At 44.3% G+C, this 16,804-nt stretch overlaps 1 protein-coding gene across 2 annotated transcripts in view; it reads left to right on the top strand.

Annotated features, from left to right (window-relative positions):
• The first annotated feature begins 228 nt into the window (after nucleotides 1-228).
• Nucleotides 229-16,804, top strand: part of adgra2 (adhesion G protein-coupled receptor A2) — a 43,745-nt gene continuing 27,169 nt past the window's right edge. For both annotated transcript variants that reach the window (XM_084361094.1, XM_084361093.1), the window contains exon 1: nucleotides 229-1,170. In XM_084361094.1, the coding sequence (XP_084217220.1) occupies nucleotides 869-1,170 (302 nt within the window). In that variant the 5' untranslated portion in view covers nucleotides 229-868. The remainder of the gene's footprint in view (nucleotides 1,171-16,804) is intronic.

The following is a 16,804-nucleotide window of genomic DNA, read 5'->3' as shown; positions in this document are numbered from 1 at the left end:
CACCAGTACATGAAATATCCCTGCGGACTGTGTGATGGGTGTGTGAGGTGAGCTCAGGTGTGTTCACCCTGCCTGCCTGGTCACATGTGGACCTCCTCTCTGCCTGCCTCTCTCTCGGCTGGGCTGGCTGGCTGCGCTAGGACCGCGGGGACCAGAGCGCAGACGCAGACGGAATGGGCGCACTTGGGGTTGTAACTGAGTGAGTTTGAGTGTGACAGAGGCAAGCAGGCAAAACCGCTAGATTTTGGGAATTACACAGGAGCCGATCGAGACCCGCTCACGTCTTGTCCGAGATATTTTTTTTTTCTTCTCCTGATTAAATTCAGCCAAAGTTGAGAGAGTGCGCGCACAGGACCGGGGCGAAACACGGAGGGAAACTTTTTGCTGAGCAGCGGAACAGATGGGAAAAGTTTGAGAATATACTTTGTCTTTACTTCTTCATATATATAGATGAGTGTGTGGCTCCGGCTGTGACTGCTCAGTCGTGAATCTCATCAACCTGGATTAACTTTTAGAGCTGGAGATACCGGGAATGAGGACACTCCCAAGTATCCTAAAAGTGATGTAAGTCCCTCCAGGTAATTAACACGACCTCCAACTTTTCGAGACACAATCCTGCGCCTGTTTGAAAGGTGTTGGAGACGTTTGGATGGACTCACACATCCATTTATTAACCATCTGGACCAAAGGGAGCTGTGCGCCCGGGCTGCCATGACATAACGGGACACTCTTGGAAAGCCAGCGCTGAATATTTCTGAAATGAGCGGATAATTCATTGTTGAGCATTCATTCAAGACCTGCGAGATCATTTTGTTCCTTCTCGCCCTCTTTTACACCCCCCCTGAGAGCTTCATGGTGGAGATATGGGATGACTGGAGGCGGGGGTGCAGCTGAGGTGAGATCCAGCCGAAGGACAATGTTTGCGCCCGGCGTTGGCATCCCTCTGCTGCCGGGGCGTCTGGTACTGATGCTGCTCCTGCTGTCCGCCTCCGAGCCGAGGTTCTCCCAGGCTTGCTCCGGCTTGCTCGCCTCCACCAGCGGCTGCAGCTGCACGGACGAGCGGTCCAAAGCGCACGGCGTCCCGGCTGTGGGGAGAAGGGTCAGCTGCAGCAAGGAGGAGCTGAGTGAACCTCCGGATGGCAGCCTGCTGCCCAACAGGACCGTTACTCTGTAAGTTGGACCAGTCTGGCAAGTTTACGGTTACCTCTGAGCTAATGATGTATAATATTATGATCACCCTGCTGTGGTGGTGAGATCATGCTGACCTTATAACCTTAAAGATTGTGTGAGGAAACTCTTGCTCCACTTGAGGATCCACAGTGTTTCCATGGGTGACTGTTTAGTTTGAAACAGACCAATTGAGGGTACAGTCTTCCAGCTAAGCCCACACACCCATGACTCCGAACCCATGACCTCAGGTTTAACTGTATTGAGGACTTGCAGCAGTAATAAAGCTTATTAGGTCAGAAGTTTACATCTTGATCTGGTTTGACTCTGTAGTGGAGGCCTCTGTAAAGCATTAGGAGGATCAGTGAGAGGGCAGCCATCATCTGGCCCTGCCTCTTTGACACAACTCTGTCACTTTAAATTTGAATCTGACCCAGCCAGACAGCTCTGACTTCAGCTTTCCCTTTCACCCTCCGCCTCCCTCCTGCACATGGTCCAGCTGACTTGCAAAACTAGAATCAAAAGAGACACTTTTTCAGTTTTCACCAAAACCATTTGGTGAGAACTGGACGGCAATAATTCTGGACTGAGTTTGATATTTTTTTTAATTACGGAGCAGTTATTCATTTGGTCTGCTTGGACAAAACTTGAAAGGGCCACATCACGGGCCAAAACACACTATCTCCCATGATGGATGGACTACCGGTCTGTCAGTGACACATTTTTTGGGTGGTGTTGTAAAGCAGCATGCTCTTTGCAGCTGCTCAGGCTTTCTGAAGACGTTGCTCGTTCCCACAGTATGTAACTGTCTGTGTACTCTGACCCAGTGGGAGAAACGCTAGCTGCACATGGGCACAGTAAAAGAACATGTTCAACTGAGGTAAAGTGAGTGGATTTATGCCCCAGGAGAGCTAAAGGCAGCCAGCAGTCAATTTATAGGTCCTTATGTTTCTTGCTTAATAAAGGCAGAATAAACATCTGGGGAACACATTGCTGGAAACCAGAGGAGGAACAAAAAAAGTGGCTTGGGTGGCGGTGGTCGAGGTGATTGAAGATAATCTTCCATCCCAGCGTCGACTCATTTTGGTCGTTTCTGTTCACATGTCCGGCATTCTGTGAGCAAACACTTCCGTCATTAACCCACCATTTTACCTTTACCTTTCTCGTGTCTGGAAAGCTCATTTTTTCCTGAAGATTTCCTCAAGCGCCCACGCTCCCATCGTCGCTCATGACATTAGCTCCAGATGTGGAATGTGAGAAGTTGTGTTGATATTCGTGTTATTCCTGACATTCCTCAGCCCGCTCGGAGACTGCAGACAGTATCCCAGGTGCAGCAGGGGAGCTCTCCCCGTGCCCTGCGCCACCTCGGTCCCTCCCCGCATCGGACGGGCCTGACAGCCAGCCCTCTCTCCTGGGGCAAGCCTGGAGGAATGCTCTCCTCCATGCTGAGCAGGCGAGGGCTGGAGGACACCGGGCCCTGGGCTTCCGGGGCCGGCTGCTACGTGTAATGGACAACAGCTGGCCCCTGTGAACATTCCAGCTGAGGCCCCTCAGCCTCATGGGAAATCCCAACAGGGATTTGTTTATTAAAACTATTAGTTGGCTGTTTGTTGTTCCTGCCAGCCATAAAGAAGCAACCAGTCGCCCGGTATTATCACCTCGTCCTCTGGCTCTTGATTACGTTACTGTGTCAGATTACATTCTGCACAGTTCCTATAAACTCACACTTATCGCCAGGTTAATGATGCATCACGCTATCCTCAACCATCCACCATTATGCCCCACTTTCCCTCTTATTCTTTATCTCCAGCTCCCCATTTCTCTCTCCTTCCCACCCCCTCTATCATGAGTTCATCCACACGCAGTAACTCTCAACCTAAATATTTAGTCGTCTTGGTAGGAAACTGCCATGTCCAAACTCCTTCCAGATGTGAGCCTGCGCAGGCTTGTGTTTAGGCCTAATTATGCACGGCTGCAGAGGAGCTGGATCACTGGGAGAGGAAGAGGAGAAGGGGAAAAACAGATAAGAGTGTGAAAGCGGAAAGTGGCGTCGTTGAGGGCAAAGTAGGAGTAAGTGACGGAAGTCGAAAAGTGGCTGAAGTGAAGGAGAGAGTTGAGCATGAGGACTTGAAGAAGTGGGAACAAAGAAAGAGAGCAGAGCAAGAGAGAGGATGGAGGAGGGAGAGGAGAAGCTTGGCAGGCGGTTCAGAGGGATGTGCCCCTGGAGACTGAAAACTCCCCTGCCCCTGACTAACAGATCTTCGACACTGGGGTGAGAGGGAGGAGGAGGAGGCAGGGCTCAGCAGCCCTCAACAGCATAGCTCCACTTCACAAAGCTCCATGTCTCCATTATTATTATCAGTCTCTTCTGTGTGGAAGAGAAAGCTTTTGGTTTTTTTTCCGTGACAAAAAAAAAAAAAATCTGCATATGGACACACATGATATACATTCAGCCTAAACACACAGCGGTAACTCATTCCTCCGCTCTGTGTGGTGGCAGCTGTGTTTGTTTGAATGTTTTAATGGATAACAGACAAATGAAGAGAACGTACAGTGGCAGTTCTATGTGCGAATGTGCTGCCGTCTCATAGCTTGTGGTTTTTAACCCAAGTCAAACGTGCTCCTCCCTCGGCGTATTTTGTTGTCATCGTCGCCGGTGACTGATGGCTTCGGCTCAGCGGGTGCCAGCTTGAATGAGTGGGCACAGATGCTCAGGGTGGGGGGGTCAGCGTGCCCGCCCTTGGCCCTGATGCACCCTCACCAAGACAGCTGCAGTGCAAGACAGTTGCTCCCTGCGTGGCTGCACTTGAGCCCAGTGTGTCAGTGTTGCTGGCTGGTATTCAGGGTTTAAGATAAAAATATTCCAACTAGGGCCGTAATATTTTTATCTGTGAGGGTCACTGTTGTAAAAGAACAGTTGTCCTGGATCCAGTTTGGACTGGAGAAGTTATTATTGAGCAATGGCCAGAGCTTAGTTTTAGCTTGCTCTCTTGCTGAGTCTTATTCCCAGGTCATCAAAAATGCTTTGGGTTGGTTGTCGGCCCAACCCACCAACCCAGATCTCTGGCATTTGACGATCTGGGAATAAGACTCAAATCTTTCTCTACAGAATCACATAACAAAAGTAATTTGCTTCGTTGCCTCGAGGCAGATGAGAAGATTGATACCACTCTCAATTCTCTACACTACATATGAATCTACAGCTAGCAGCTGGCTAGCTTAGCATAGCATAAAGACTGGATACAGGAGAAATAGCTAGCCTGCTCTGTCCAACGCTAGCAAAATCTGCGTCCAAGCACGTCTAAACCCCACTAATAAACACATTTTTTCTTTTTCACTGCTGGCTCAATGACAACTGGATCGCTTTACGTTAACGTAGGGTAGTAGCTACCAACAAAACAGAGCAAATCCTGAGTTTATTCATTCATTTAGTCTATAAAGGAGACGTAAAAGCAGATAGAAAAGTTGCCAGGTGGCTAGCATGGCTGGACAGCCAGTCAGCCCAGATTTTCCTGCCCAACAGCCGACAATATAGCGTAGTGAAAGAAAAGTTTATGGGGAACCTATGTAAACGCTGACGGTGCCACTGGTCATTACATCGTGCGATCAAAATGTACTTCATAATGACGAGTTAAAGGTCAAAAACTTGTGTATTGCCAGTTTCATTAAAACAGATGGGAAATACGCTTATTTGTTACCGCTGCTTCAGCCTGATGCTGCTCTTGATGTTTTACTCGTCTGTTTTCGTGCAGATTAAAGGTCCCATTTGCAAGTAATTAAGCCAGGTTTGCTGTTTCCAGTCTTAAGCTAAGCTAACTCCTGGCTGAAGCTTTGTATGAACCAGACACACAGAAGAGTGACATCAGTTTTTCCATCCAACCTTAAACAACAAAATGATTCCTGAGAACGCTTTTTAAGCATATCTGGCTCCAGTGTAGCGACACCTAATCTTGTCTTGATAGTGGCTGAACCAGTCATTCGCTGGAAAGGTTTGGACGTTGAGTGTGCTGTTTTAAAATGTTCTAACTTGAGCTTTGAATGACTCGTTTTTATACTTAACCCACATCTGTCTGGTTTCTCTCTGTTCAATTGTGGTCCCATTTAGCCGACCATCACACAGCCGGTCGTTTTACTTGACTCACCTCAACAGTATCATCGATTGGCCGCAGTATGATTCCCTTTAATCACCATTTTATCTTGCTGAGTCACATCGTCGGCCTCTAACTTGTGGCCCATGTGTGGACGGAAACCAAACAGGCAGCAGATGTGTTGGTGGTTGATGTTGGGTCTGTGAGTCAGTATGTGTTGAGACGGGAGTATGTCGATGAAGAGACCTAAACAGTCCTCTTATCAGCGGGGAGAATTCCAATAGCAGGGAGAGCGCCGGACCCGAGGCATTCCTGCAGCGATAGGGTTTATTTATGTGGGGAAAGGTGTTGAGAGGAGGGGGAGCGGGCTCTCCTCCACACATGTTAGGTGGGGCAGTGGTCAGCAATAAATCAAAAAAGCAAACAAAAGGCCTGACACCGGATACTCTGAGATTTATACTCAGCTGCGACACCTGCCCATGCCACACAAGCCTGCATTTTATTGTGCCCTCAGAGGTCGAGATAACTTCTCCTGGCACACACTCTGCTGCACTGTAGCTGTGTGGATGATGAATGTGTCTTTCACTTATCACCTTGTTGTGTTTGTTGATTAAAAGGCTGCGATATTTCCAAACCTGGCAATAACAGAGCGACGTGTTGTCACAGTAATCTCATACCCCCAGTGGCTTTTTGTTATTTTAGTTTTTCCTTTCCCGCCACTCTCTTCTTATCTTACTCCAAAAATGCCTGACTTTGACTTTTCTTTGCCAGCGCTAACTTCCCTCTCCCTGCGCCTGACCGCAGCGGCCCCCAAAGTTCCTGCTCTGGGTCGACAACACATGGATACAGGCGGAGATAATGGGCGTCTATAGTGGGAATGACTGTGGCTTCAGTGTGTGTTAGTGTGTGTTTCCGATGTGCTTTCTCTCGAGGACTAATCCGTGACAAGAGCGCAGTCATCCGTTGGATTTAAATGTAATCTGACAGTGCTTTTATAACTTTTTCATTACTCTTGAATTAGAAAGATTTAATCCAAGTTATCAGATGTAATAACATGTCTTTGTAACTTTTTCTAAATAACTCTGCTGACTGATCCAAGCTCAATAGACAAACTGTTCACAGCTTTTGAAATCTGAAGACAAATGCTCAGTCCCTTTTCACATCAGTCTGGATCTTGGTGCAACTGTTGAGGGCTGAAGTCATGATGTCCACATGAGCTTGTGTCCCACTAGCTTCTGATATGATGTCCACTAGAATACTTGCCTTTAACATTTGAAACCTTTGAGATTTAAACGAACAATTAACAAAATTATTTTGTCTGCAAAACTAACTTTCCAGTAATGCTATCGGTTGCTTGACATGTCTGAGCAAACAGCGACCCCTCACTCATGAACTCAGCTCTTTTGTCGAGCGATGATGGTCAACTCGATGATACTTCTGAAAAACAGTATTCGTTAGAGGCAACTAAAAACCGAAATTGTGAGCAAACAATGATATTAGACTGTTTTTTAAAAACGTACTGTCCATCTCGGGTGGCCAAACATTTTCCCTTTGGATGGTCAAATCTGAAACTTAATGGCTGGTCATCATGTCACATTAGACACCAGTTGTATTGTATTGTGTTATATTAGGTTCAGAAGTCCCCTCAAGTGACTGACTCTGTGCAGTGTCGCTCTGCTGGCTGTGCACAGATGATAAAACAAACAAGATATTTGCAGAGCATTTTTCTACCACAAAAGAAATCAAATAGAATAAACAACAATTTATATATATGTTTAATATTTGTTTTTTTCCGCTAGAAACATCGAGCGTCATTGCGGGATAACTTTGGCCCACAGGCCCGACTCTGGGCAACCCTGATCTAAACATACAGAGAAACCACACAAAAGGTTCTTTTGCAAGGCTGGATTGTTATTTATTTGTATTATTACAAAAGGAAACAGGAATTTGAATGAGTTTTTGTCTTTTTTTTTTTTTGTGGAACAGAACCCAAAGGTTTTGGTTTCCCTCTGGGTCTCTTTGGGATATACTTAGTTTAATGTTTTGGGAAATAGGCTTCATTTATGTATTTATGTGTTTGCCAAGAGTTACATGAGAAGATAAATCCCACTCTTAAAGTTCCAGTTTGTGAGACAGCCGATTGTTGAGCCTCATTCTCAACTTGCCAAATACTGAAGCCCTGGGTTTCCCAGGTCGTCATCGGGCTGTCCGCTGACCCGAAGCATCAGTGTTTGACATGTTGGGAATGAAACTCAACAATCATCTCATTGGACCTTTGACCTAAATAAGAGCAGTTAGCTTAGCATTAATACTAGAAATATTGGGAAACCAATGCAGAGCTTATCGTCTCCTGGCTCTAGCTTCATATTTACTGCAGATAGAGATTAGAGTGATATCAGTTCTTCTCATCTGACTCTTCCCAAGACAGGAAATGCCCAAAATGGGGAATTCTGAAAGTGTAAAGTGAATTGCAGTAGTCAAGTCTGGAAGGGACATTTGTTTTAGTTCATTTAAAGGAATTTCTTTTAAAAACATCTTCAGCTGTATCATTAAACAAAGGTTCAAGTCAATCACACAGATTTCTAGCTACCAGTTACACATTAGATTCCAGGTTGACAAGTTTAAAAAGACACAAAAAAATATTTTTTCTGTAACCAAACATACTCGCGTGTCCAATTTCAGTTTTAAGTCTATAAATATAACCTGTGGCTATTTTTTCCCCATTATCTGCTGACATGTAAAACAAACAATTACAATTTCATAGCTCCAAACCAGTTTAATGTTGAGTATGCTTTTACTGTTACACAGAACCACAAGATATTAAACATCTGTCATTTCAATTCTTTCATCCATTGCTCCTTCAGTAAATATAGTTGTGTTTATAGCCCCACTCAAAGGGACAGAGGCAGTTGTGAAATAAAGCAATAAGCTTTTATTAAAAATCTTTGCTGATGGAGTAAACCACTGGTGAGAGCTACAGTATGAATATTTATCCCTTCAGCTGAAATCAAATCATTCTTTGGAAAGTATGTTGGTCCACCATGCCTCGTGATTAATCTAATAAATTCTGGGCAGTCACACAAACAAACAAAAAAACCAAAACCTTTTCTCACAGATGCCTCTAAAGACGCAGTGAGAGTATCTGGGGCAGAACGATTTTTCGCCGACCCTTTTGTAAAAAAGCAGCCTGATTTCCCAGCAGTCTTTGCTCAGGAGCAGAAAACAGAGGCTGGTTATGAGACAGAACAATGAGACCATGTTCGCCAGGCATACACCACATTCCACTCACTGTCTGAAAAGGCTAAATTCACTAAATTGCCTCATTAAAAGTGTAAAAACACTTTAGACAGTGATTAAACTGACTGTTGTGTTCCTGCTCTGCAGCCATAAACTTTCCAATTTGGTTTGTCTTGACTTGTCTTTGACTCTAAATAATGCAATATTTATTGCAGCTTTTACAGTAAAGGCGCCGGTGTTTTGACTTTGTGCTCTCTGGCTGTTAATATTCATAGCAGCTACTTGTTTACGTCTTTAAAGTCCACTGGTTGTCCGGCTTTCGTAAACTGTTATAGGCGGCACAAGAAACACACTTCACGGATGGTTCCTGTTAGCAAACCTCGATGAATTGTCTAATAAGACGAGCTCCAAGTGGGGGACCTTCCTCCCCAAAGTGGGTATTGTGTGTGTCTTCGCCTGTGTGACCGTACACACACATGTGGGAAGGGCGTGCATGGCCACAGCTCTCAAAATAGGCTTCAGTCCTCCCCTCTCTAATTAGAGACATTTCAAAAACCCAGATTTTAATTTTAGACTAGTAGCTTTCGGACCACTTTTGCACACACACATACATACATAGAGTTAAGCATACACACTTTCCATATAAATAAATCTGATAGGTCACACACTTGTGCAGCTAAATATGCACACACACACACACACACGGAGCCACAAACCACAAAGCCTTACTCCCTGGCCCAGCCTGGTAACCCAAGCACAATGCAGTATACTCTATAATAAGTGGTTGCACATATCAAATGCAGGAGCTCACTCCCCACCATATCGAGCCTCGAGGCAGGAAAGTATGATAATAGCTCGAAGTAATGTAAGATTCTCTACATACTATAAATCATCCAGCTCATTTATTTGCCACTTTAACATCTGCGACAAGAATCTGTTCCACCCCTTCATGTGGCTTCTCTCTGCCTCCTCTCCCCGTTTGATGACTGATTTGCTCAATCAGGTTTCGCAAAAATGATTTCACAAAAAAATATTTTGCATGCAATTACATGGATGCTCCTTTCCATGACAGGCGGTGAATGGGGCTCGTAGCTTGGCAGTGTTCCCTAGTGGCTGCTACAGGCCCTCCGGTGGGTCAGGCACAATGGGCACATTCACATCTTGACATGCATTTGCTGCTAAAGTGCCCGTTGTGCTCGAGGGCATTTAGTCTCTCTGTTGCATTCAGTGGCGTGACTCTCTGAGGACAGGATCAGGGTGCAAGGGGCTCCTGGGACCGCTGGCTTAGGTGGCTCTCCGTCTTTTTACGACGAAAGGGTTAAGCTATTTGGACGGACCCAGGCACTGAATAGTCAGCACAGTCTGGAGGCCTCTTATAAAGTACTTATTGTAACAAAGATGACACAGCCGGCTCCCAGTCTGAGAGATCGCTCTGCTCATGCTCTCTTTCGTTCCTCCTCCCTCAACCGTCCTCTTCTTGTCTCCTGCAAAAGTGTCCATTAGCAGGAGAGGGACTGAGAGACGAGGCTTTTGAAGCCGACATGTCAACAGTGAGGCATGTGCAAACAGTCACCATAAACGTCAATGAACTGGATCATTTCATACCATAAAAAGAATAATGACAATCGTAACGTTTCATGTCATGCAGAGCCAGCACAGTAGCAAATCTATAATACACAATCCAAACATAATCAAACCATCTGCACCACATTTGTTATATATGGGGTTGGGTGACACAGACCGGCCAATATGAAAATTTTATAGTTTTTTTTTTTTTTTTTTTTTCCACAGCCCGCTTACTCACATTTACTGAAATGACGATTTACTTCCCCAAAACTATAAACACACGCAAAAAAAAGCCACACTTGGTCTGGCCAAACCTCAGACATCGGAGACTAAATTAAACACTTTATTCAAAACATGTTATCTTCCATCTAAATTAAACTGCGGATTACTTCTTGCCATGGGATGACAGAAGGAAGCTGCCAAACGCCACAGAAATAAGTGAAAAACTACAATCACGGATCAGGACACAGGCAAGCTCACACAACAAGAACTAGTTTCCATCTATCTATTCACATTTAACAATTTCAAACAACCTGCTGTTATTACAGTATGATTATGTAAGAACTGCTGTTATTTGGTGCTTTCGACTTAGTGACTACATTAGAAACAGCATATGAGACTTTGTCACGGACAGAGCTGGACTTGTTTTTATCATCGTTCCTGGTGTTTACACAGTCCAAGACAGAGATACGCATTCCACAGTAGTAGACTTGAGAAGTTGGCAAAACAGAAAATACTCACCATTATAGCCTGTTCCCTGTCCTTACTTGGAAATCTTTTGTGCATTTGCCTTAAAACATTAACAGCGATAAAACAGAAGGGACAGAATGATTGAGTACTACACCCATTTTAACATTACCCCTGGTGTTTACACAGTCCGAGACAGAGGCAGTTATTCTACAGTTGTAGACTAGAAAAGCTGGAGCAACAGAAAAAAAGACTGAAATGACTATTTTGTCAAAAATCTGAGTAAACACACCATAATAACCTTTGTCTTCAATTTTCCTCATCAGTCTGTCCTTGCTTGAAAAATCTCTTGTAAACATCAACAGTGACCTTTCAAAACACAGTCACGCAAAGTGCTCCACACAACCACATAAAACAGAGAGTAAATAAAACAAGCGAAAAGCCACAAAAGCTAAACACAGAACACAAGTATCGCGAAGCAAGTAAAATCACCGAAAATCGATTTTAATTGCTTTTAATTTGCTACATTTAACGAGGGAACCCCAAAATGCAGAGCACAGACTCAGTGGCTTGATGACCAATATAGGGATTTATTGCCTTAAGAGAGTATGGACTCCCCTCAGTCCGTTCCTCTCAACTTACCCCCTCGCAAGTGGGGCTCTGACTGACGAGGGTGGAGGGAGAATGGAGGATGGCTGAGCCGAGGTGGGCAGGGAGCAAAGGCAGAGCTGCAGGCAGGCAATGGCTTGATGTGCTATTAGTGAGCGTGACTGGCAGGAGTGAAGGTCATGATCCAAACAGGCTGAAGCAACAAAGTGGCGATGTATGGCTGAATGACCAGGGATGAAGAAGAACTGCTAGAATGATGAGCTCATGCATGGCAGGTGTAGCAGCCAGGCCAGATGCAGGTGATCAGGTGCTCAGGCAGCCCAGAGGGAGAGACACGCCTCCTGCATTCACCAACAAACAGAGACAGAGCAGGGAGGACTGAAAACAGCAGGGAAAGGGGAGAAACACTAGAAAAGCAGGGAAGGACTGAAGTTAAGGCACCAACGGTAACATCAAGTGGGTTTTCAAAAGTGATTTGATAGGCGAGAGTGAGTTTGCAGCCCTGTCTGTCTAGAGACCCTGGAACAACAAGGAATGATGCATCTGGGGGCCTCTCAGTGACTTCATAAGTAATTAATACAATCTGAAAATCATTTCTAAAAGAAACAGGTAACATTGTAATAATTATAATACTACATTTAACTTATGTAGTGCTTTTCAAGGTACTCAAAGACGCTTTACAAAGGAAACAAACAAACCCAGGATCAGTGTTCTGAGTCAAAGTCCTGGCAGCAGACTGTTGGACGAGCTGGAGCCCGTGGGTTCTTTTACTAATGCCAGAGAGGAAGGAATTACGACAGTCTTATCGACTAGTTATGAAAGCATGAATAACAGTTTCCAGATGTTCGTTAGGAAAAAAATGAATAATATATTTCTAATAGTAGCACACAACAGACAACAGCATTAGCAGTGAAGGTTTGCCTTTGTGTTTAGGTGTGTTTTGGCTTGTGGAGATTTTTAATTGAAGACATTTTGACATGCTACAGTATGAAAAGCACAGGTGTAAATAATAAAATCAGTGATGGCTAATTTACTTTTAGCTGCTTCAGTTTCGGGGTTGTGGTAGACAAAATTCTGGCCTGTGTACAAAGGCGTCCACTAATGGCCCCTTCTCACGTCCAAGGCTATTGATTCTAGTATTCCCTTTCTCTCCCCAGTCCTGCTCCTGGTATTTTTCATACTGGTGCACTGTCACACTCTCATGGTTTACTGGGACACCGAAATAAAATAGTTGTTAATAGCATCATATGTAGATAATGTACCTTGATTAAAGTCTTTTTTAAAGAGAGAGCGAAAAACATTTAATGAAAGGTATGCACCATATAACTGCAAATGTATTGTTATGTACCAGTTAGACACACGCACACACACACACACACACACACACACACACACACACACACACACACACACACACACACACACATCCTGTGACATGTCATGACCCAGAATTCTCGGCCACTAATGAAGCCCCGCACCAATTACTGCTGCAGGTTTGTCGCCACGGGAGCCCCAACCCAGCAAGGGGTGTGTGTGTGTGTGTGTGTATGTTCGTGTGTGTGTGTTAATGTACACCAAGTGACAATAGACTGCTGACTTCAAAGAAATTGGATGCGGTTGATTTCTTACCTCAGCCTGAATTCACTTTATATTGCTGGACACACTAATTTGTTGATGTTGAAGCGGGTTCAGCTGCAGAGCTGGTCAGATATGACACAATCAACTTTTAGCAACATTTCTTTGTTTATTGTAGTTTGAATAAAATTTTCCTGAGACCAAGAACTTACCTGTCATTACCTGAACCCCCCTAATGCAGATACAATTCTTTTATCTGTCCAGAAGGCTACAGCTAGCAGTGGTTGGATGTAACTGAGTACATTTACTCAAATACTGAAAGTAGAAATTCAAGAGTGAGTATTTCCATTTTCTGCAACTTTATACATCAATTACATCTCGGAGGCAAATATTACACTTTTGCTCCACTACATCTGTCTGACAGCTTTAGTTACTTGTTACTTTTCTGTTACTTTTCACTGAGCTCATGAAAACTTGACCTTTTAGAGATAAGTGGTTCATGCAGGACAGGGACACACAACATATGATGAACTTCACAGTACATATTTCACAGTGTAGTATTAGTACTTTTACTTTATTAAAGGATCAGAGTACTTTTCACAGTGCTGACAGCCAGAAGCCGGTTAAGGACTGCACACAGCCTGGCTCCGTCCAAATGTAACAAAATCCACCCACCAGCACCTCTGAAGCTCACTAATTGACAAGTTGTGTCGTTTGGTTAATCTGTGAAAAAGTGTAAAAACAATACTGTGCGGTTTTATGGGAGGTTATATGTCTTGGACTTTTTACACTAAACTAACAGGCTTAAATTTAATGGGCAGATAATACTGGAGCGTGTTCTTCTCATCTGACTCTTGGCAGAAAGTGAATAGGCGTATTTTACAGAGAGTCTATTCCTTTAACTCGTTTATAAACAGTGTGTAATGTTTCATGCAACACAGGTATTATCATATTATGCCTTCTCTGATGTCATAACTGGCTCTATGATTGAGACGGGGCGGCTCCTTGTCCATAAGGTTAAACAGCAGCGTAACATAGTTCTCCTGTAATGGCTTCTGATCTATTGGACCTGGCATTTGGGCGCAAAAAGCGGCCTTGGAAAACCTTGTAACAGCCAATTTAAGTAATACATGTTTTTAATCCATCTTTCGGTTTAACCACAATATTTTGTTGATCCACTACGTCTGTCCTCATTACTGCGTGTGTGATGTGTATGTGAGGAGAAATGCTGCCACGTCCACTTAGTGTGCCTCCGTGTACTGCCAATATACTTGAAATGCAGCTCTGGCAAGCGGAGGCGTCTCGAATGGAAAGCAAAGAGGGAAAAAGCAGTAAAAAGAAAATGTTGAAGGTTTTGTATAGAATGTTCACAGCTGTAACGTACACAGTTAAAGTGCTCACACAAAGCTGTGCTGTGAGTGTAAAAGTGGATAATTGCAGACTATTGCTCTCAGCAGAATTTAATTACCTCCAAGGAAAATTCCCTCAAGGCTGAATTATTATTTCTAATTTATATGAACTTCAGTACTGCTGTGATACAGACCGGCGTGTGCATTATCAAGTCAGCATGCTAATTAAACTGGGCTTAATTCAATAATGAAGCGCTGAGACTCTCATTGAAAATCACTCTCATTATCTGGCTCCCATTGGTCTGTGAATTAGGACTGGATTTATGGCAAGTTACCAATCCCTTTCAAGGGTTCTTGTCTTTCACCTCGCGTGTGGTCCTCGAGGGTAAGAGACCTATCCAGAGTTAAATGATGTTTACACAGTGGCCCCCGTTGGGTTGTTTTGACTCTCTTTATTACGCTGAACCTGCGTCTCTCTGTCTCTGTTGGCCACGGAGAGCTAGATCAACGCCCGGGGTGGGACAGGAGGTGGAGCGTCTAATCAGAACTCTTGTCTTCACACAGTGACCAGTCGCGGCTCCGGCTGTTTCGCCCGTCACGCTGCAGAAATGCTCTGTATTAAAATTGAAAGAAAATATCAGTATTATTCAGAGATCGTAAAGGGTAATACATGGGTAATGAGAGCAGGCAGCTTAGCCTGCAGATGAATTCTTATTAAATATAAATCCCTCCTTAAGACTCTCATTGTGTTTGTGGTTTGCTGTGGAGGCCTGCAGCTACACAGAGATCACTGTCCAGGATGCTTGAATATTTAGAAGGCAACAGGGGCCAGTTGGAGTCAGCACTTTTTACTCAATGCATCTCATTCACGTCCGGGACTAAACGCCAAGCCAGGATGGAGCATTTCCTGTTTATGATTCCCATGAAGTTTAAAGTGTGTCTGTTGGGGAGACTGTGTGAAGGGTGCAAAGATACTGACACCAAACCTTCGGTGGTAACCGACTGTAAAGCAGGACTTCCTGTTGGGTTTGGGTTTCTAGCTGTGGTCAGGACAGAATGGGTTTTCCGTCGCCGTCCCTCCGCACCAGGTTGTGATCTGGAGAGCTGAAAGGACTCTGTTCAGCTGCTGCACGCCACACACAGGCCTTCACAGCTCCACCACACAGACGACTCCTCAAGAAATGATCGGTTGACAATGACCCCAAAACCAAAAGCAGCTGTAGAAAACACGCTGCTTTTCACAGACAGTTTACAGCGCTAACAGGTAAACACAGACATATGTGCACACACACACACACATTAGGCCTTCAGGCAGTATGTTACAGTGAAACAGCCTTCAAGTCAGGAGTCAGGGGGGACAGCGGAAGTAAGTCAGTGAGCAAATACGATTTGCGACACGCTGTCATGCCCCTGTGTGGCCCTCAAAGGCTTTGTGGGTTTAGGAAGCAAATTGAGCAAACCAACAAAGTGAGTGGCACGGTGCAGGGAGGAGCCGCTGCGGTTTACTAGACAAGACTCTTTGTACGGTTTTTACTTTTTCACACTCAGTCACGCACCAGAGAAACCCTGAGCGGAAACATGAAGCACACCAGTGGTAGTTTTCATTTGGGTGATAATGAATCGAAATGACCACAAGAACACGGATACAATATGTATTCTGTGTAAGTAACGCTGGTCAACAAGTTTGCTTTGACAACAATATGTTTGGAAAGATCGCTGCCAACATCTGGCTCAAGGTGATGCAGGGGATTTTCCGTGCTTTTATAAGAGCACTTAGGATATGAGATGTCAAACAATATTCCATAGTATGAACTTTGGCAATTTTACCCCTCAAGATTTTTTCTACCCTGAGCCGCTTCACTGTACCAGATTACCTTCATTGCCTTTATTTTAGTATTTTTAAGGTTCTTATCTATTTCATGTGTTTTCTAATCGTAAACTTTCTACAGAGACCAGAATTATTTAAGAAACATGCTGGAGAACTCAGTGCGATCAACTGGAGTCAGCTTATTATGGAAAGTGAGGCTGTTATTTAGTGCAAAAAAAAAGAAAATGTATTTTGAATATTTGCTTGTTTGAGCGTTTTTGGGGCAAGTTTGGGAGCAGGAATTAGATTCATTGTTGATAAGTTTTCTCCTTGCAACACATCCTGCATAACTTTACTCGAGCAGAGGATAACTTTCAACCCATACTTGCCGACACACACACACACACACACACCTACCTTGGTTTCTCCCTTATTTCAAGGCCACCTACCAGCGCTCCCACACACACTAATCCTTAAGTTTTAGTTGAGAATTTGCCAGGTCTTCTATAAAACAGAATCTTGCCTACGTGCACAGTCAGTTTTTAATTGGAGCAGGTCAAGGCCATACTCCTTAATTACATTTCATTTACACAGACCCAACAATTCCCCCCATAGGCAAGCACTTTAGTCCACACATTACAATCACTTCTACCTGGCAACCCACAGCCGGATTCAGGTGGCATGTACGCAGCTGCTCTCTGCGCAGGCAGACCACCACT

The sequence above is a fragment of the Pagrus pagrus genome (genome assembly GCF_965226575.1).
Source record: "Pagrus pagrus genome assembly, chromosome: 8".
In the NCBI taxonomy this organism is placed as follows: domain Eukaryota; kingdom Metazoa; phylum Chordata; class Actinopteri; order Spariformes; family Sparidae; genus Pagrus; species Pagrus pagrus.
The sequence above is the reverse complement of the archived record's forward strand: the minus strand, read 5'-3'. Positions and strand labels throughout refer to the sequence as shown.